The sequence below is a fragment of the Corvus kubaryi genome, unplaced genomic scaffold (assembly GCF_017639235.1).
Source record: "Corvus kubaryi isolate FWS band 111438036 unplaced genomic scaffold, C.kubaryi_AGA036_p1.0 127, whole genome shotgun sequence".
In the NCBI taxonomy this organism is placed as follows: Eukaryota; Metazoa; Chordata; class Aves; order Passeriformes; family Corvidae; genus Corvus; species Corvus kubaryi.
The window spans coordinates 1,612,147-1,633,363 of record NW_024580662.1 but is presented as its reverse complement, the minus strand read 5'-3'; the positions used below and the strand labels follow the sequence as shown (position 1 = coordinate 1,633,363).

The 21,217-nt window shown below is 56.6% G+C and overlaps 2 protein-coding genes across 2 annotated transcripts; both read right to left on the bottom strand.

The window, feature by feature from the left end:
- Nucleotides 1-157: 157 nt before the first annotated feature.
- Nucleotides 158-6,286, bottom strand: SLC7A4 (solute carrier family 7 member 4). The gene is given in 6 exon segments (XM_042023884.1): nucleotides 158-1,798; nucleotides 2,289-2,397; nucleotides 3,182-3,858; nucleotides 3,977-4,574; nucleotides 4,576-5,027; nucleotides 6,181-6,286. Coding segments are annotated over 5 exon segments (1,962 nt in total). The 5' UTR covers nucleotides 4,960-5,027; nucleotides 6,181-6,286; the 3' UTR covers nucleotides 158-1,604.
- A 3,392-nt stretch (nucleotides 6,287-9,678) lies between these two features.
- Nucleotides 9,679-17,698, bottom strand: LOC121662583 (protein DGCR6). Its single transcript, XM_042023873.1, has 5 exons — nucleotides 17,518-17,698; nucleotides 17,289-17,449; nucleotides 16,535-16,635; nucleotides 12,326-12,466; nucleotides 9,679-10,284 (listed from the first exon to the last, which is right to left on the bottom strand). The coding sequence occupies exons 1-5, from the start codon at nucleotides 17,634-17,636 to the stop codon at nucleotides 10,201-10,203; spliced, it is 606 nt and encodes a 201-aa protein (XP_041879807.1). The 5' UTR covers nucleotides 17,637-17,698; the 3' UTR covers nucleotides 9,679-10,200.
- Between the last annotated feature and the right edge of the window lie 3,519 nt (nucleotides 17,699-21,217).

The following is a 21,217-nucleotide window of genomic DNA, read 5'->3' as shown; positions in this document are numbered from 1 at the left end:
CTTGTCCTTGTGACTGGAACCCCGGTAGCAGCAGGGTGGCAGTGGGCAGCACGACCCTCCCTTTCCCCACTTTCTGGGGGTGCTTTCCTGAGCATCGACTGGGGGGCAGCTTCCCACCTTGAGTCTTGGGGACACAGAGATCACAACGAGCCAGAGCCATTGCAGAAACAGTGTTTATGAGGATGACCAAATCAGCCTGTTGCTCACAAGCCACGACACAGAGGTGCCAAGCGGGGCCACAGCTCCGGTGGCAGCAGTGCTGGGACGAGGCAGGACACAGAGCAGTGCTGGCAGACAAGAGGGGTTCACCGGAGCCAGCGTATCCTACTGGGGGTCCCAACAGCCTCTCCAGGGCCCCCCAGGGACTGGCCAGCGAGAAGTAATGGAACAGCTTGCCCACAGTCCCCAGCTCCTTGCAGCATGCAAAGGATGAGATGGAGCAGGGTGTCCATGCTGCAAGGCCTGTCAGGTAGGCAACCTCACGCTCGACTGACTTCCAAAACATGCTGAAAACCTCTTCCATTCCACTTTAGGCTGCCTATGGGCAAAACATCCAGGGGTGGCTGCAGCAGTGCTGCTGGGGAGCCCCCCATGACACCCTTGCAGCTGGGGTGACCCCAGAGCACGGGGATGATTGCTGGGGAGGGGGCAATACTGAAAAGCACCTGCTGAGCCTGTCCCAAGCCCCAGACAGCCTGGAAGGGGCATCACGCAGGGCTGAGCTCCCCGTGGTGGGGCAGGTGGTGCTGCTGGGGTGCAGGAGAAGTGGGGAGCTGGCTCCAGGCAGACCAGCCCAGGGATGCCACTGGGGACCTCCAGGGACAAGACAACATACCTGGGGTCCTGAGCACCCATACCCCACTCAGGGCTGGGGCAGGAGCCTGGCCATAGCATTATCTTCCGGTAGGCATGGCCCCCAGCCCACCCTCAGACAGCCAATTCCAGCAGCTGGGAAGATGCAGCTGGGCTGCTGCCGTGCCAGCCTCCACTGGCTTTCTTGGGGTACCTGCCCAGCCACCCACTCTGGCCATATTCCTTCTCCATGTCACGTGTCCAGCTGCCCCTCAGCCCCCTCAGCCCCAGCCTTTGAGGAGAGCAGCCCTGGGGATAGGGATGGCAGGGGTGCCTGTGGGGATGCATGATTGGCCCCTGCCTCCTTCCGAAGGGGACGCTGCAGGAGGCAGGGGGGCTGCAGTCGGGATGAGTCAGGATGCACAGCACTGGGCTGCCTGTCCCAGTCCCTGGGGAACCTCTGCATCCCCCACGGATGTGCTGGCAGACAAGAGATGTGCTGGACAGTGCCAGGGTGTGCTCTGGGAGAGGTGATGAGGACATGGCTCCTCATGAGCAGGGCAGGCACTGGGCTGAGACCCAGCTCCCGAGTGCAGGGGATGGGGAGGGAGGCAGCCAGCCCCTCCACATTCTGTCAGAAGCGCGTGGGGAAGGGTGAGCATCCTCATCCTCTCCAGATGGAGCCCCGCACCCAGGGCAGCCCCAGTGGCTCTGCTGTCGGAGGGACCAGGAGGAGGGGGGTGGGTCTCTGGCCTCACTGCAGAAGGGGATTCCGATGCTCCCATCTCCAGGTGCCCCCATTCCCAGAGGTGTCATCTCTTGCAGTCATCGATGTCGGTGTCTGGCAGCTCAGTGGCAGGCTGGGAGCTGGGCTGCACTGCCTGCACCCTCTCCTCCAGGCTGCTGCCCGGGAACACCACATAGCGGGTGCTGACACGCTGGGGCTGCAGCTCCCGCAGGTTCTCCTTGCTGTGCCAGATGCCGTAGCCGAAGTAGACGATCAGGCCTGCAGTAGGGACAGGGACAGAAGAGGCTCCAGCACAGCCTGGCTGCTGGCACCATCATGGCTGGCATCACAGCGGAATGTGGCACGGATGTGGCTGGCAACTTGGCGGAGCAACAAGCCAGAGCACCATGGGGGCTTAACTGAGCTGCTTGCAGGAGGAAAAGGGTCCTGCAGCATGTTAAGAGCAAGGGGAGCACCCTCAGTCCCTGGGAAAGGGAAGGACTTCCTGAGGAGAAGGGGGTGATTCTGGCCCAGGGCTTGAAGGAGGATCTGAACTTCAATAGGGACAAGCTGAAACACTCCGGGACACAGAGAGGCTCAGGAGATGCTGGGAGACCTCGGCTTGCATCTCCCAAGGGGAACTGGAGGCAGAAAGGGGCAGGATACACCTTATAGACCCGTAAGTGGAGAAGAGGAGCTGCCAAAGCAGCTGGAGGGTGCCAAGACAAGCCCTGTTCCCCCTCCACGGAGCAGCCATGGGAGCACTCACCTAAGAGGAGCCAGATGGCGAAGCGGAGCCACGTCATGTAACTGAGCTTCAGCATCAGGTAGATGTTGAGGATGATGCTCAGTGCTGGGGATAGGGGTACCAGGGGGATCTACAGGAGAAAAGGAGCTCGCGGGGGTGAGACCTGCAGGACCACATTCCCCATCTTTAAAATCATAGGGACAAAAGGCAGCACTGGCAAATGTGTGGGACAAAGGGACTGTCACCTTGAGATTTCTAAAAATGGCACTTTTTTTTAAGGAAAAGGAACAATGGAGTCAGTAGCTGGGAGCCAGGCTGGCGGGGTGGGCACAGGCATCATCATGAGGACCAAACAAGCTCCTGGCGGGATCCTGAGCCAACGTGGTCCTTGCTGGAGGAGCCAGGGCAGGGGCATGGCAGGGAAGTGGTGTCACCACTGGTGTTATGAAGCTGCACTGACCACATCAGGGCTCAGGTGGGCTGAAAACAGGAGAGGGGGAGCACAGGAGGCATGGAAGTGGTTTGGAGGCTGAAAATGAGCTCCATCACATAGCTGAAGGGCAGCCAAAGTAAGGAGCTGGGGCAGGAGAGGAGCAGAGGAGTTGTGGGGATGCAGAGAAGGGAGCCCAAGGTGGACAGGAGCCATCTCCCCTATCCCATGGGATGGACACAGAACTGCTGGGAATGTCCCCTGCTGGGGACCAGTGGCCACACAGAGTAACAGGCAGAGGCACCAACATTCCCCACACCCAGTGTCCCCAAACACCCTCTACCTCCTTTCCTCCCTCCTCCTCTTTCAGCAGTTGTGGTGCTTTCAACGAAGTGCTGTGCCTGGGAGCCCTGCGGGTCCATCAGAGCTGCTCCCACCTCCCCTCACCCCTGCAGTGGATTCCCTGCCTGGGCCTTGGGCATACCTGGAAGGTCTGGGTGCTGTGCTGTTGCTCGTGGGCCCAGATGAGGAGGAGGCTGAGCAGGAAGCCCAGACTGAAGAGGACCAGTAGCAGGGAGTAGCTCCAGGTGGGCAGGTGGAGGTGGGTGTTGCCAAACACCAAGATGGAGCAGAGGCAGATGGCAGACACCATCAGGGTCACCACGGCCACCGTGACCACCTCACCCGGGTAAAAGTCGCTGAGGAACTCCAAGTAGGGCTCAAATGCTGCCTTCAGCTGCCCTGGCTCCCGCTGCTCTTTGCTCTTGTCCCTGTCCACCAGCTGCAGCTTGTCAGAGAAGGACTCGTACTCCTTCAGCTCGCTGCAGGACGGGCCCTCATGGGGCTCAGGGTTGGGCCGGCCGCCGGCCACCGGCATGGCGACATCCCCCTTCTGCTGCTGGAAGCGCAGGACGATGATGCTCGCAGCCACAAAGGTGTAGGCCAGCAGTGTGCCAATGGACAGGAACTGCACCAGGGCCTCAAGGTCAAAGACGAGGGCCAGCAGGGCCATGAGCAGCCCAAAGACCACGATGCCGATGACGGGCACCTGCGTGCGGGGGTGCACTCGGGAGAAGACCTGAAAGAAGAGACCATCCTCGGCCATGGCGTAGACGATGCGTGGCAGGGAGAAGAGGTTGCTCAACAGAACTGTGTTCATTGCTGAGGGACGGGCAGAAGAAGGGAGACCCCATCAGACCCAAACCCAAACTGGGGGCTGTTCCCAGCCCCCAAGGCAGGGGGGGGTAGGCAGCTCCCTCCCGCTGCTGCCTGTACTCACCACAAATGGAGCCAGCAGCCACCAGAAACCCTGCCCAGGCGTAGCCCCTCCTGTAGAACGCATCAGCCAGGGCAGAGTCAGGGTCCAGTGTGTGCCAGGGCACCATCAGCGTCAGCACAACTGACACCAGGATGTAGGCGCCGGTGGCCAGCCCCAAGGAGAAAGCAATGGCCCTGGGGACAGCCCTCTGCGGGTTCCTGGCCTCCTCACTGGAGGCTGCGATGACATCAAAGCCCACAAAGGCATAGAAACAGGTGGCTGTGCCAGCCATGATGCCCGACAGCCCATATGGGGCAAAGCCACCCTCCTGGGTGCTCCAGTTCTTGGGCTGTGCGAGGACAAAGCCCATAATGAGGATGAAGAGGATAACACCCATGCTGATGGCCGAGAAGACGTGGTTGAGCCAGGAGGACACTTTGGCCCCAAAGGAGATGAAGGCGGTGGCTACCAGCAGGATGGCGGCCGCCAGGAAGTCTGGATAGCGGGCCAGGAACGGCACCTGCCAGGCACCCACATGGGTCTCGGTGAAGTTCTTGATCTTGTGGTTAAAGATGGAGTCCAGATAGCCACTCCAGGCCCTGGCCACTGCGGCCCCCCCCAATCATGTACTCCAGCAGCACGTTCCAGCCAATGAGGAAAGCCCAGATTTCACCCACGGACACGTAGGTGAACATGTAGGCAGAGCCTGTCTTGGGCACGCGGGCTCCAAACTCAGCGTAGCAGAGAGCAGCCAGGAGAGAGGCAAAGCCGGCGATAATGAAGGAAACGATGACGGCAGGGCCAGCGATCTCCTTGGCCACAGTGCCTGTGAGGACGTACAGCCCAGAGCCCACCATGCCCCCAATGCCCAGCAGCGTTAAGTCAATGGTGGAAAGGCATCTGTTGAAGGATGTCTCCATCATGTCATCCTCCAGGGTCTTCACCCGGTTGAGTTTCTGGCAGAAGCGGGTCAGGTCGGTGGAGCGGGGCAGCCATTTTGCCATCCTGGAGGCAGTGGGCCCTGCCCTCAGCAGAGTGAAGGGTCCTCGGCAGCAAGACCCTGCCTGGAGACCTGGTAGAGGGGCAGGAAGGGGTGAGCATTCCCTTTGCAGTGGTATCAGGTGCTGGCAACAGGGTGGAAAAACCACCAGGACACATTCCAGGTGTCCTTGGCTCCTCAGCCAGCATGGAGCTCAGCACAGAGCGTGTCCTCCTCCAGGGGTGGCACAGGACAGGGACATGTGCCTGTGTGCCAGGTAAACCACAGCGCTCCCAGGGCAGCATCTCCCTGTTAAAGCCCAAACCAATCTGCTCTGGCCCTGATGAACGTTTCCTTGCTGCTTCCTCTCCACCTTATCCAACATCTACCTGAACTTCACCCTGCTGTGCTGGGACTCCACCACGGGGGCATGCAGCATCTCCCTGCTCCCAGGATCCTGCTGCTTCCCCAGGGAAAGCTCAGGCATGATGCAGAGGCTGCAGCAGAAGCAGCTCCTGCGAGGACACGGGAGTCCCCAGCCAGACCAAGAAACAGCCAATGCCAGGGACCAGCCACGGTGGCAGCTGCCACCGTGACAGTGGGAGGACACAGCGCTGGGGACCTTCAGGTGCCGCTTCCCAGCTGCTCCATGGGGTGATTGGTGAATTTGGGGACACTCTCCCCTCGCAGCTGCCCTCTTTCCTGTGCCAGAAACCCCACACCTACATAAACAACGTGTCCTGCTTGGAGGGCTGGTGCAGCCCCGCTCCAGGGTCCACCTCTCAGAGGCCAAAAGGTCCTGCAAAGGCCACTGGGAGATGATGGAATGACAGGGCCAATGATGGCCCACGACGACAAGGGGCACAATCCGTGCTGGCTGAGAGCCCCATCCCAGCACACCCGGGTCCCCGCGACTGGAGGCGTTGGCAGTACTGGGGTCCCCAATCCTAACACACGCAACAGGCGCAGCTGGGAGTATGCGGAGCTCGGTGCCCACTGGACACGGAGCATTCCCGGAGTTCGGGGGGTGGCCGAAGGTGGGGACCTCCGGACCGAGGAGGGTGTGTGGGGATTTCGGATTCATCCTGGGCGGGGAGAGGCGATAGTTTCGCTCCTGCTCAGCCCCGCCACGATGCCGGTTCCGGGCGGCGCCGAGCCCCGGCCCCGATCCCGGCCGCCCTCCCCCGGGACGCTCCCCACAGTGCCGGTCTCAGGCCGGCTCCCGGTCCCAGGGGTTGTCGCTCACCTGCGAGGGTGGCCGAGGGCCCCGCACCGGCCCGGGCCTCACCTGCTCCGCTCTGCTCTGCGCCGCCGCCGCCCGGCTCCGCCTCCTCGGGCTCGGCGGAAGGGCGGGGGCCGGGCGGGGGCCGGGCGGGGGCCGGGCCCCATCCCCAGGGGTGTCTACCCGGGACGGGGAGCAGAGGTTGGGGGGTACCCGGGCTGCACCTCTAGCCCCAGGGAGGAGCAGACACGTGGGGGATACCCACGGCCCCAGAGTGGGCATCCCCCCGGGAGTGTGTGCGAAGCTGGAGCCGCACGGAAACGAGATACAGGGTGGTCATGGAGATGTTCCAAAGGCTGGAGCCCTGGGCTGCCCTAGAGCCAGCCTGGGAGAGCTGGGGGTGTTCATATGGAGAGGAGAAGGCTCCAGGGAGACCTCAGAGCCCCTTCCCATGCCTAAAGGGGTTCCAAGAGAAGGGAGAGGGACTTGGGACAAGGGCTGGAGGGACAGGGCACAGGGAATGGCTTCCCAGTGCCAGAGGGCAGGGCTGAATGGGATATTGGGAAGGAATTGTTCCCTGGGAGGGTGGGGAGGCCCTGGCACAGGGTGCCCAGAGCAGCTGTGGCTGCCCCTGGATCCCTGGCAGTGTCCAAGGCCAGGCTGGACATTGGGGTTTGGAGCAACCTGGGACAGTGGAAGGTGTTCCTGCTCATGAGCTTCTAATCCAAGGCCCTTCTAACCCAAACTACTCTGTGATTCTGTGAAGGAACAGTTATCCCAAATCTCATCCACTGGATGCAGTTCTGGATGGAGCAAAGGGCTGAGACCCTGCTCCTCTGCTTCTACTCACTCTGCTCTGGAGCTGCTGCCTGAAGGACAGGCATCTCTGTGCTCAGGTGTTATCATGGAGAAACTGAGGTGTGGGGAAAGCTGCTGGAGGGGGAGCTCCTAAACAGGCCCCTCCAGCTCACAGTCCTCCTGCCTGGCTAGGGCCTGGGCAAGAGCACAAAACCTGAGTAAAAGCCTATGGTGCTTCCACCTGGCTCTGCAGGGCAGTGAAGCAGATGGACCTCTGGCCATCCCTAAGTCAAAAGGTCTTTCTTTTCCAGAAGTGCTTCACCTCCTCTTGAACCAACACAAACCTTCTGCCTCTCCTGCCCCCTGGGGCAGGAGTTTCCCAAGCAGTCACCTGTCCCACCCAAACCTGCCTGTTACAGGTGCCCTGCAATGCTCCTGCTCCTGTGAGAGTGGAGTCTCCCTCCATGCCACTCATAGTTTTATCTCCACCCTGCCCCCTGTTGTGCCCTTTGTCAAAGATAAAGGAGTTCAGCTCAGCTGGAAGATGTTCCAGATCCCTGGTGTCCCTGGGGCCTTTGCAGAGCTTGTTCCATCCCTACCATGCCTTTGTCAGGGTGAAGGGATTTGCATTTATATGCTTCATGGCAGCAACATGTTTTTCATTTTCTTCTCTGATCCCCTTCTCATGATTCATCTAATTTTCTGATGGCATCGAGCACTTAAGCTGACATTTTCATGGACCCACCAGTCATTACCCCAAACGTCACCCTCAAGTTGCACCCACAACTCAGAGCCCACTGTGCAACACTTGAGGACTCCCACCTGAACACATTCACCTTTATCCACACTGAATCGACCTCCTTATGTGGAGGGGACCACGCTCTCCTCCTCAACAGCCCAAAATATAGGAAAAGGAAGGAGAAAACAGGACTTCTCCCTTCCTGCCACCCATCACTCACCTTTCACCAGCTCCTGGGTGAACATGGGGCTGGCATGGAGCCACAGCTCTCACGTCAGTCACCTTGCACCTGAACAGGGAACTTGATCCTTGGGTTGTATCCCCTCTCCATGTCACTTCTGGCACATATGGAGCTCTGGGCAGTCCAGCTCTTTTCAGTCCAGCTCTGTGGATGGCTGAAGCCAAACACATGTTCCTGGGACACTGGTTCAGAGTTTGGGGGCGGCACAGGACACTGAACCAAGGAGCTGAGACAGCCAAAGCCCAGCAGAATTTCTAGCCCCTTTGGGTCGCTCTCACCAGGTCTGCCCCGTGTTACCGCCAGTACCACAGCTGCAGTGGCGGGGGCAACGCTGTGGGATAGTGTCACCCTCTGGTGACACAATGACACTTGCTTGGAAAAAATAGCAGTATCCTCCACGTTGTACTGTCCAGTTTCAGGGGGCTGAGCAAGTGTTCCTCTGGTGAAATCCTGCTGACCTGATCACAAGCCATCCCAGGGGTTTTGCTCCCTTAGGGTAACCTTTCCCACCAGCTATCCCCATCTGACCCCCTGCAGCTCTCCACCTTGGCCTTTCTGAAACCCAAAAAAGACAACAGGAATGGAAAACTTCAGCTTGGATCTGATCAGCTGCCTGGCAGAGCCAACTACAAACAGATGGTGGAAGCAGGAAGCCCAAGAGCTGCTGTTGTCATGGCAGTGCCAGAACAGCTCCCATAATTCCTGGCACCAGCTCTCCTTGGAGACACAGCAGCAATTCTGGATCACGCAGGGCTCTGGACCAAGGTGGGCTCCATTCCTTGCCCCACAGGGCAGCGCAGTGAGGCTGAACCCACCAGCAGTAACCTCAATCCCAGTTCCTCCAGCCACACCCTCACTCTGCTGCTGCTCCAGCCATTCCAGAGCTCTTGTGCAGAGGAAAGGGGAGCTTCTAGGAGGCAGTGTGGCCCCCAGCATCTGGGCATCCTTTCCTGCCACAGAACCCATTGTTCACCCCTGCCTTCCTCATCCTCACCTCAGGCAGCAATTTCCTTGCCAATAGCTCTGGTCACAAACCCGAACACAGATGCTGACTTCACCCGGTCTGCACCAGTGACTACCCTGTGTCCTCCCAGGAGAATGAAGGTGTCTCCAGGGGGGAATGTTGCCCACCTTGCCCATCACCATTTCTCAGCAGTGTAGCACAGACCTCCCACGTGAGGGTCCAGGGGCAACACAGTTCCAGGAGGTCTGTGGGGACACTGCAGTGGTGCAGGTCCCACACCAGCCTGCCTTCCAGACAGGGATTTTCATCCAGGAGGTGAAGACCCCACACAAGCAGTAGGTCTTGTCTCCAGCTGCTGAACCTCAACAGCATCACCCTCATGGGGAGGGAACACCCACACATGACGGAAATGGGAGGAGGCCTCAGCCCTGAATTTCCAAAAACGTCATTATTGGTCCTTGTAGCTCTGATCTTGTTTGTCTCCTCCAGGACCAGCTCTCTGCACCATAAGGCCACCCACAAGTTCTTCCAACACCCTGAAAGGTCTCAGAAACACTCCAGGTTCCTCCCCAGCTTCCATCTAATGCACCATAAGCCCCACACTCAGCAACTGAGGACAGGACAAACACAACCACTGGCATTCAGAAAGCTGCAGCCTCAGAAAGGAGAGTAGAGTGTTTTATTTCTCTTAATTTGGAAACTGGTTTAAAAGAACAAAACAAAAGCTCTGCTTTCTGAGTCAGTGGGAACACTAAAAACACCAGTCCAGTAACTCTGGGCTGAGCTCTGAAATCCTCCTTTAATACAGACAATGCTGGCCAGCATACAGATAAACTAATATAGCTAATGCTGGTACCAGCCTGGAGGAGACTCTGGGAAGGGTCTGCCTAAGAGGTTGTTTCTGCCTCAACAACACACAGAAATATCCTTGGAATTTCCGCCCCCCCCCAGTTATGTAATCTAAACATAAGGTCACCCTCACACAGCAGAGCTCAGTGTGCTGCCTCAGTACTCAGCCCAGCCTTGGCTCAGTGATGGCTTCAGCACAGCTGCAGGACATTCCTGGCAGGTGACCATGCTCCATCAGCTCCCAGCTGAGCCAGAGAGCCATCCCCCAGGCTCCCAAGCACCCCCTGGCTGCACTGAGCTCTGCCTGCCCCAGCTCTAATTGAAGTGCCTCAGCAATTTCTTCTACTCCTGTAGCTTCTTCCTGACACAATAAAAAGCAAATGCATGGACAGTCTGTTGTTTAGAGGAAAGTCTGAGGAAAAACTCTGGGAAATGAACAGCAGATTTGCTCTTTCAGGAAGAAGTCTTCTCAGCCTCAGCTTCCTTCTGCTGCAGCTTCCGAATCAGCTCCAGCAAATTCATCTGTAAAGTCAGCTCCTGTAAAGGGAGAGAGACGTTTGTGCAAGGAGATGATCCCATTCCCTGCTGCAGGAACGACTGGCCTGTACCACCTCCTCAAGAGCTACTTGCTCTTAGGGAATTAAAAAAAAAAAAATCAACCAGGCAACTAAAATCCAAAGGCTTCATTGTGTTTAAGTGTTTCTCTAAAACACAGAGCAGTAGTATCTTAGCAGACCTGCTGCAAACTGGGGCTGTCTTAGGAATCCCAGTGCTTGAGGATTCCTTAAGGATCCAGAGACGGTCTTTCTTGACCATGATAAACGTGGTAGGGGCTATGAGGGCTGGCCAGTTCTGCAGGCTGAGGAGGGGCAGCAGCCCCAGAGGAGGTTCTCCGGGCCCCTCCCCACATCCTCCACAGCATCTCCAACTCCCCGACCCCTTCCCAGCACAGAAGGGCCAGAAGAGGAGGAATTGCTTTGGGAACCCTCTAAGTGGGATCCAAGGCAGGTGCAACACATGGCTGTGCTGGTGCATCAAATTCCCTGCAGGCATTTCATTCCTCATTCCTGGAAAACTCCCTTTTCCAGGACCACAACCAAATGGAGACACCAACATCAGCTCATGGTTCCTTTGCCATCTGCTCGTTCTTTAGTTATGTTTAGCTCAGAGACAACATGGTGGAGCCACTAATTCGCAAGTGTAGGTCTGTGACTCAGCCCTGCAGACACGGAGCTATGGAAATAAAAATCTGTTTCTGTAAAAATATATCCCCTGAACAAGGAAGCATTTCATACAGACTGGGGGGAAACACATCAGCTGATAGGAACTGCATGAACAGATTCCAGCAGGGATTTCTTGGTGGCACTCACAGGCACAAGCCAAGATCCGGGTCAGGCTTGGCACTTGTCCTGAAGGCAAACATACACAAACCCAGCAAACAGGAACCCTGGTAAGGGTTATTACTTACAAAAACAACATAAAGGGCAGGGCAGGAGGGAGAGAAGGGGCTCCCCGCATTATACAGCCGGAATAGCAGCACTGAAAAAATGAGAGGCTTGTTCAAGGCTCCACAACTGGGAGTCGTGTGGGTGGGTGTTAGAAAATGCCTGTTAAGCTTCATTTAAGCCGCCTTTTCTCAGCAGTAGGTCTTTATCAAAGTGACATTTAATCAGCTGAAAAAACAGAGTTAAGAACAGCCTGTCTCTGTGTTCCCTGCAAACTTGTATGGCTTTAGAACAGGACTTGGGAATTTTCAGTTTTTTCGTTCCTGCAGTGGCATAAGGACAACGTGGACAAACCCAGGTGACTCCTCAGATGTTTTGAGAGCAAATGCACTGGGGAAACTAGGAACAATTCTTTAATCACAACCTGAGATCATCAGCTCCAGCAAGTCACATGCAAGAATGAACAAGGTGCCTAATAAACAGTCTTGAAGGCAGTTTTTACAGCTAAGCTGAATACAAAAGCAATAAATTAATTATTTTAGTGCTTTTCAGATCCATTTGAGAGTCACAAGACTGCAGGCTCTTGGCACAGTGTTTCTTCCCTCCACAATGGAAAAAAATACTGCAGGAAGCTGGGAATGCTGCCAAGTGGTACCTGGGTTATGAACTGAGTACAAGGTCTGTCCAGTGGACACCACCCACCAGCTGGGAGGCAAAGGATGGATTGTTCTGTCTGACACAGCCATCCCCAATTTATCTACAGTGATATTTTTTAAAAAATTAAAGATACTAACCCAAGAGTACTGTCAAACAATCATGGAATGGTTTGGGTTGGAAGGGATTTTTAAAGGTCATCCATTCCCACCCCTGCCATGGGCAGGGACACCTTCCACCATCCCAGGCTGCTCCAAGCCCCGTCCAGCCTGGCCTTGGACACTGCCAGGGATCCAGGGGCAGCCACAGCTTCTCTGGGCACCCTGTGCCAGGGCCTCAGCACCCTCCCAGGGAACAATTCCCTCCCAATATCCCGGTATCCCATCTATCCCTGCCTTTTGGCAGTGGGAAGCCATTCCCTTGTCCTGTCACTCCAAGCTCTTGTCCAAACACCTCGCCTGCTGTGCCCGAACACCAACCTGAGGGTTGGTGGTGATGTAGAAGCCAGACACCCCAGCCTTCTCCAGGGTGCTCTGCTGGTCGATTACTTTTTGGTCCAATTCCAAGACTATCTTTTCATCCATCATTCGCTGTTCCTCTCGGATCTGTTGCTCCATGGCCTGGAAAACAGAACAGCCAATGTGAAAGTGAAATATCTGCCTTCTTCCTGGCTTTTTCTCATCTCTACAACTTTTACTGGAACCCAAGAGCAGGCTCTGAATCTCTCCTGATGAGTCCAAGGATAGCAGTGGGCAACCAGCACAGCCCCAGGTCTTAACACCTCCACCTGCAAAGCTATCACTCAAGAAAATGCAGGGAAGTCATGGGAACAGCCTGCTCTCCGAGTGTTTGGAGGCCAGAAAAGACCATGAAGAACTGATCAGTGTCTGAATCACTTTCTCTGATGAGTTACCACCTGAGCTATGGCTGTGCTTGGCCCAAGAACTACATGCCCCTCTCAGGTGAGGCTGAAGGAAGCCTTGGAGGAATAACACAGGCCACTGAAGCTCATCAAGATGCCTCCCTGGACACTAATATGGAACTGCAGCTGTAAACCCCACACAGATCCTATTTATTTGTGAAAAGATCTGAACGCTGGGGCTCTATTTTTGACAGACTGAGAACATTATGAAAGAAGGACCTTGCCAGAATAGCCTCAACCAGGAGGACATGGCCACTCCTGCCTCACCAACATCTGCTCAACCTTCAGCAGATAGCCTCTGTGCTGCCTCCAGAGAAGAAATGGAGCCCAGCAAACTTATGGGTGCCAAAGGCACGCTGGAAATCAAGAGTGGGAGCAGAGAGCAGGATTGCAGGGCACAAGCAGAGTACAGCTGAAGTAAAGAGCTCCATGTGTGCAGAAGTGATACACCCCCACCAGGCTGCACTGAGCAGCAGACTTCCTCTGCAAGCCACAGGGAACACCAGGAATCATCAAATCCCATCAAAACACAATGACAGGCTCATTTTCCTAGGGTGGGCAGCAGAGTGAGGGGGTGGATTCTGCCCTTCTGCTCAGGTGCAACCCCACCTGCAGAGCTGGCTCCAGCTCTGGCAGCCCAGCACGGGAAGGACGTGGAGCTGCTGGAGCCAGTCCAGAGGAGGCCACAGAGATGCTCCAAGGGCTGAAGCCCCTGTGCGACCTCAGAGCCCCTTCCAGTGCCTAAAGGGGCTCCAAGAGAGCAAGAAAGGGACTTGGGACAAGGGATAGAGTGACAGGACAAGCAGGAATGCCTTCAAATGGAGAGGGCAGGATTAGATTAGATGTTAAGAGGGAATTCTTCCCTGTGAGGATGGTGACACACTGACAAAGATTGTCCAGAGAAGCTGAGGCTGTCCCATCCCTGGAAGTGTCCAAGGCCAGGCTGGATGGGGTTTGGAGCAACCTGGGATAGTGGCAGGTGTCCCCACCTATGGCAGGGTGTGGGACTGGATGAATTTTAAGGTCCCTTCCAACCCAAACCATTCCATGATTCTGTGCTTCTCCTGCAAGAAATAAGAAACAAATAAGCCATTAGAGAGCATCCAAAGGAGGGCAATGAACATGGTGAAGGGCTTTGAGGGGAAGCCATATGAGGAACAGCTGAGGACACCTGGTCTGTTCAGCTGGAGAAAACGAGACTGAGGGGAGACTTACTGAAATTACAACTTCCTTGGAAGGGGAAGAGGAAAGGCAGACATTGATCTGTTCTCTGTGGTGACCAGTGATAGGACCCGTGGGAATGGCTCAAAGTTGTGTCAGGGGAGGTCAGGCTGGAGATCAGGGAAAAGGTCCTTTCCCCAGAGGCTGCTGGGCACTGCCCAGGCTCCCCAGGGAATGGGCACGGCCCCGAGGCTGCCAGAGCTCCAGGAGCGTTTGGACAGCGCTGCCAGGGATGCCCAGGGTGGGGTTGATTGTTGGGGTGCCTGTGCAGGGCCGGGAGTTGGACTGGATGATGCTTGTAGGTTTCTTCCAACTCAGCTTATTCTGTGAATCTCTGGAAAGCCACAAGTTTCAATGTTTCATTCGTGCAAGGCTGTCCCTTTGTAACAGAGAACACAGGCACATGTTCAGCTGGAAACATCCACGTGGTTAAACTATCCCCACTGCACAGAAAGGCAGAAGTCACAAACCCCAGGATTCCCTACAGCAGTGGCTGGTGGTTAAAAAGCCCTTAGGGGGAGATGAAGGCCTCCACCCTGCCACAATTCCTGGTGAAAATTCAGAATTTGTGTGACAGATCTCTTGGCCATGAACAGTCTGGGCACAGGCTGAGGTCTGTCTGCAGCAAGGGTATCCACGGCTCTCTGCAAAATGTGTGACCTAACAAAGAGCAGTTATCACTCACATGGGGCAGGAGCTACCTCTTGGAACCTCTCCTGGATGTAGAGCCCACAATTAGCATGTCACAGTGAGAAACCTTCACAGAACCATCTGCAATTAAGGAGGATGCAGAACTTGGATCCACTAGAAGGTGACCATACAAAAGCTGCTTCAGAGAAAACATTCAGGGCAGGATCTCATGGCAATAAATGGGAAGAAACTCAACTCCAGCCCCAAGAGAAGGCAAGGCAGAGGGATGACTGCTCCTTCACCACAGGATGCTGAGGAATGAACCTACGCAAGCTCTGTCCTCACACTTTCTTCAGTCCAGGGGTTCATGCTCTTTGTGGGAGATACAACAGATTGAAATCCCCATTCCGCAGATTTTCCTTCCTCCCACCCACCTCAGTGTGCCATTGTCTCCTTCACTTACTGTGCTGGAGGAATGACTTTCTTTGGGCTTGAAAAAACCCCCCAAATTTAAGTGCCTCACATTGTTTAGTGTCGGCATCTAATTCCAGGTTAGAGAAAAGTGCCGTATCTTGGACAGATCTGAGGCTTAAACACAGGTTTTGCTTCAGCCCTGGTGGCCACGGACCCTGTATGATGGGCTAAGCTTTTCTAAATGCCATGGGTTCCACAGAGAAGCCAAACATCCAAAACCTACACCTTGTATTACCTGTCCTGGGAGCCCAATCCCAAGCTGTCTCGAGGGAGGTGGTCATGGAAACCTTTAACCACAGAGCACAGCTCCAATTAGACACATATCAGATATAACTGAGATGATCAATCTGTTCCCAAAGTGCTCTATGGCAGAATTGTCAGAGGATAAAGAAGGGAAAAAGTGACTCTATTAACACCTGGGAGAGGAAAACAGAAGAAAGGCAGAGGGCAGGTAGGAGGAAGTGGGAGGAAGTTGCACAGCATATAAGACAAAGAGAAGTGAGACATATTTGAGCAATTTAATGAAATACTGGAAGCATTTAAGAGAGGCAGTAGATATTACTGCTGCAAGTCTAAATTACTCAGAGACAAAAGTAACAGGGACAGGTACCAGAGGTCCAGCCTGGCTTTAGTCACCTTGACGGACATGAGGAACGTGGAAACACCAAAGGATCCAACAGTGAGCTTGTGCTCACATGGTGCTTGTCATGGGCCAAGGCAGAAAACAGTTCTCGTTCGCCTAATGTGGACCAAAGTAACTTCCCCCCACATTTCAACTCCACGGATTATATTAATCTGCTACTTGCCATTTTCTTACATTATAAAACTGCCTCTATCTATCACCAACAGGTGACAGAAAAGTCCTTTGGGACTGAATCTTCTCAAAATGCCTTGGGATGCTCTCAGAAACTATTACTATAATTATGAAACTCGAGGTGTTTCCTCCTTATCAGTGCTACTCAGTAAAATGTGATTCTTTTGAGTATTTTCTGCTTTTGACTTGTTACAATATTATGGTAGATCTCAGGTGCCTTCTGCACATTTTCTATCACTTGCTTCCTATCCTATAGAGGCTTCAGCCCACCATAATGATGGATCATTAAAGTACTGTGGACAGCATTGCCTTTGGAGAAGGCTCCTGAGCTTCCAAAATTCACAGAACACACCTGGGGTGGCAAGAGCCTGGGCCCCTACCTTGGGGAGACAAAAAGTAAAGCAGGAGGAGAAGGCCTCTAGACTGGGGTGGGGAACCTAGGTCTGTGCTAGCAAGGCCAGCCAGGACAGCTGGTGTCTCCCGAGGCTGCAGGGCAGGAATAGCCAAACCCTTTGGAGATGCTGCAATGCTCCTGCAGCAATGGGGCTGTGAGAGCCCTGGGAAGAGACACAGCTCTGCACCCGACCCCCCCCCCCTCACCTCCATCTCCAGCCCAGCCCCCCTCACCTCCATCTCACGCTGCTGGGCTGCACGGAGCAGTGGGAGGTTGTGGGGCCTGCAGCACTGCTGGGCCTCCTTGTGCCGGTGGAACAGCTCCTGCTTCAGCCCTGCCATGGGCACGGGGGGCGCTCAGGAGGGCACACTACTGCCAGGTGCTCCCAGTGCCATCAGTTCCATCCCTCCCTCCCCCGAGTGCCCTTCCCACAGCTCCCTGGTGCCCTCACAACCCACCCCCAGGGCCCCCCAAAGCTGCCTTTCCAGTGCCACCCCCAAAGCCCCCCCATCCTGCCCCTCTCAGCGTCATCCCCAGCCCCCCAGTGTCCCCACCGCAGACCCCCAGTGCCCTCTAGTGTCACCCCCAGTGTCCTCCACTGTCTCACAATCTGCCCCCTCAATGTCACCTCCCACCCCCTCACTGTCCCCCCCAGTCCCCACACAACTCACCCCCTCGTTCCCCAGTGCCACCCCCAAGCCCCCACTGCCCCCCCAATCTGTCTCCCTGGTGCCCCCCCACCGCCCCCACAACGTCCCACCCTCAGTACCCCCCGAATCTCCTCCCTACCACAGAGATACCCCAGGCCCATCTCCCCCCGCAGCGTCCCCATCACTTCCCTGCAGTACTACCCCCATTTCTCCTGAGCTGTCCACTCCCTGTGTCCCCCCAGTGCTCCAGAACGGCCACCCTTGTGCCCCTCGCCCCAGTGCTCCCCTCTCCGGTCCCCCCAGTGGCCTGGGACTACCCCCCCGGTGCCTCCGGTACCGCGGTGCTCGCTGTGCAGCTGCCGCCGCTGGCTGTACAGGTTCTTCTCGGTGAGGTGCTGGATCTCCAGCAGCCCCTGCACGATCTCGAACACGGTCCCGTCCAGCAGCGCCAGCGCCAGCTCGGACAACGTCGTGTACGAGAGGCGCTGTTGGCAGGCGCTGCGGGCACACACCGGGTCAGCGCCGGCATCGGCAGCGGCCTGTGGCCCCCCTCGGGCTGCACTCACCTGGGCAGCGCCTTGACAAGCGCCTGGAGCTCGGCCAGCAGCCGGTAATGCCGCTCCTGCTGCCGGGACAGCACCACCTGCTGCTGCTCGGCCACCTCGAACCCTCCAGACCGCGCCATTACCCCCGCGCCGCTCCCTCACCGTCCTCCTCCGATCTGCGCCTGCGCAGGGCCGCGGGCGGCCTCACCCTCCTGCCGGAACTTGCGCATGCGCGGGCCCGCCCCACGCCCCCGAGCACCTTCATCGCCCCGCCCCGCCCCCGAACCGCGCAGGCCTCGCCCCTCCAGCCTTCACAGCCGCGCCCCCAGGAGCTGCCAATCCCGGCCCAGACCCCTCCCCGTGGCCCAGACCCCTCCCCGTGGCCCAGCCCATTTGCCGCCCCGCTGCCACGCCCCCTCGCTGACCCCGCCCGTTTCCCCGCCGCGTTCCGGCGCTCCCGCTCGCCGTTCCCGCACATCCCCGGTCCGTGCCGCTCCCGGTAGCGCGGCGGCAGCACCGGCCACCGCCCCCGCCTGCCCCGGGACCCCTACGCCCGGCCCCCCGAGCCCCGGCCGGAGATTTCCAGGCGGTTCCACTCCAGCCCATCCCATGGGATGCACGGGCGGGAATCTCGGAGTGTCCCGCTGCTCCGGCTTGGAAGCAGCTACAGATGTTTTAAATTACTTTATCAGAAGCATTTCAGACGTAATTTGTCCTCTTTGGAGTGGATGAGTCAAAAGTGGGTGACAGGATAACTTCAACCACGGCCAAAAATGTGGTGTGTCACCGGCACTGGTGGGATTGCACTGTCTGAAGTAATTCCAGCCTGTGAAGTGGGGAACATTGTCTATGAACACTGCGCCAGAGTCATGCTGGGCAATGTTTGTGGGTGCCCTAGGAAGGACGAGGCCGCACGGCTGCCCAGATCCCTTCCAACCCCTGAATACACATTGTTACGTGCTGAGATGGTCATGGGTGCTTCCCGTGGGTGCTGGGGTGTGGGTGATGAGAATTGGAGCAGGATGAGCTGTGCAGTCATGGCAGCAGAGCACAGGAAAAGGTTCCTGTCTTGCATTAGGAAAGATTCATTGAAATGGGTTAAAAATACCTTTAAAATACTGGATATAATAGGACTTCAAAGCCTACAGAAGCTGCGCTGCTGCTTGAGAGGACAGGAAATGGCCATGTGAGAGAACACAGAGTATCTCCAGCAAAATGGGGTATCCTGAAAACATCCCTGAATAGATATTACTTTTTCCCGCCAGTTTAATGCCTCAAATTTCCATTAAAGGATCCCCAAATCCCAAGTGCTGGAGAGGCTTCGAGTGGGCTGACTGCAGATCTCTCTACCTCTGGGCTGCTTAGACCTTATTACCCTGTCGTGTCCATCTGTCCAGCCTGTCCCCTGCCCGTCCTTCCCCCAACCTGGTAGCAACACCTCCATGGAATGATTTCCTCAGGAACCACCACGAGGTTTTGCTGTGCTGGAGCAGCCAGAGGTTGAGTGCTGCAGCCTCTGCTGAGCTGCTGGGTGATGGGAAAAGAGGATCCTTTAATGCAGAGCTATGAGCTGTCCTGCCCAGCTCCGGCTGGGGCAATAACCTGGATCAGGATGAAAGCGTCCCCAACACTTTGCCATGCTCCTCCATGAAGATTTGATGGCAGCTTTTGCTAAATATCCCCCTCTGTGTGCCACCTGCTGTCACACAGTTTTGCTGTCCCAGGGAATTCTCCCAGCAGCACAATCCAAAATCCCACTCCTACCTGCCATTCACACCTTTGATAAGCTCTGTTGGCAACCAGTGACACTCAGGTATGGTTGCCAAGGCTTCACCTGAAACACGACCAGACCAGCTGCCTCCCCTGACATGGCTGCCTGCACTGGTGAGGACATAAATGCTACCTGCCTTGTCCTTTCCAAGTGTCACAGCCTCGTGGGCATGGCACAGTGCAGCCCCGGCCTTGACTTCGCTGCTCTCATGGCTCACTGGGCTTCTGCTCCCTTCCCAAGGCTGTTTCAAGGGGCTTTCAAGCCTGGGAGTGTCTGCTGTGGGAACCCTGCGTAGCAGCAGGCTGGAGGGAGGAGGCCATGCAGGAGGCTCTGGCAGTGCATGGCCATGGCTGTGGACAGTGGCTGTGGGGTGCCCGTGCATGCCTGTGGGTGGAAAGGGGGGCAGCCGGACAGCTGAGAGGCTCAGCCCAGGGAAGAGGAGGGCACATGCCCAGGGGCACTCTCCAGCAGTGCCAGCAAAGGCAAGCACGATCTGGTGCCTGTGCATGCCTGTGAAGGTGGAGGGAGGGGGCAGCCAGGGCCTCTGCTCTGCCACGGACATTCCTCTCCCTTCCTTTGTGCTGCAGGAAATCTGCACTTCCTCCCTCCCCAGTGCTCCTCCCGGCTCAATCGCTACCAGATGTGAGTCCCATGCACTTCTCATTAGCCCGGCAGCTCTGGGTGCTGCCTCTGCAGCCTGCAGGGCTGGTGATGCCAAAGCTGGGATTTTGGGGGTCCTGGGGCAGGAATCTGAGCTGGTGTGTGCTCCATGAGGTACCTGGCTGTGCTTTGCACTGGGATCTTTGCTGGGCCAGGATGCTGGTGGGGATGCAGGGTGAGCTCACTGTGGGGATAGAGCTGGGACAGGGTGCTCTGCTGGGACCTGCATGAGTGCCATAGGGACAGAGGGACACGGGGTTTGGGTTGGAGGAAGGAGCTCAGTGAGCTGGATTGCATATGGGTCACCTGTTGGGGACAATCTGCAGCCCTAGGCTGGGTCTGGGAGTGTAGGGGACGTGGGTGGGTGGCACACATAGGGACTGGGGCTGGAGAGTACGGTGACCTGGGGTGTCCCATGCTCTGTATGTCCAGGCAGGGAACACATCAGGATATGTTGGGATGTGCAGGAGGCTCCTGGGGGGTGGGTTCTGGTTGAGGTGGGGTAGTCCCTGACCAGCTAACAGTGTTTGCAGTGGTGCCACAAGCAGCTCAGGTGACACAGCATGGGTGGAGGAAGTACAGGTCCTTCCTGAGCTGCCCAGAACATGCCAGCAGCCAGGATGAAAAAACAGCAGCTGGACCCAGGGGCCTGAGAGCAGAAACAATCCTGCAGTTGGGTTGTGATGCCCAGGAAGAGCCTTAACTGAGCCTGGATTGAACTATGGAGGGACAGACAGAGCTGAGAAAGCTCCTCTGTCCTTCCTCACCCTGATACCCCCACCATGGAGTGAGGGAGGCTGGGGAAGAGCTCAATGGGACTCTTCCTGCTGGGCACGATGAGGCTATATTTGGGTGCATATGGCCATGGGACCTCTGCACTGGGAGAGTGGGATGTTCCTTACCTTGGCACAGAGGAATCTGTGGCTGATCTTGTCCTGCTGCTGCTTCTTGAGCCCCCAAACCAGCTGCAGGGCTTTCCTCATGCTGCTGGTGCAGAAGAGGCTGGGAAGAAGCAGGGGGACAAGAAATACAGCAGGAGTGGGGTGTCTGTGAAGCATGGTGCATGGGGGCATATTGCCATGCGGAATAGTCCTGCAGAGAACCCTGAGCACACACCCTCCTGCAGGAGGTATCTGTCCAAGCCTGGAGTCCCTGGGAGAGCTGCCACATCACCATGGCTCTGAGTCACCACTTCAGAGCCGGCCCCCCCAACCTTTGGTGAGTGTGGTGTCACCAGGCAGCCAGCTGTCACTGGAAGAGGCCAATGCACCACCAGTTCTGCACCAAACA

Bases quoted from the DNA above. Each gene is read 5' to 3' on its own strand.
- LOC121662583 (XM_042023873.1), bottom strand. From the start codon at position 17,636: ATGGCGCGGTCTGGAGGGTTCGAGGTGGCCGAGCAGCAGCAGGTGGTG. The intron at 16,636-17,288 runs GTACCGGAGGCA...TGCCCATGGCAG, and splicing joins GCTGCACAGCGAGCACCGCG to GGCTGAAGCAGGAGCTGTTC. The intron at 10,285-12,325 runs GTTGGTGTTCGG...CTCCCTTTACAG, and splicing joins ACATCACCACCAACCCTCAG to GAGCTGACTTTACAGATGAA.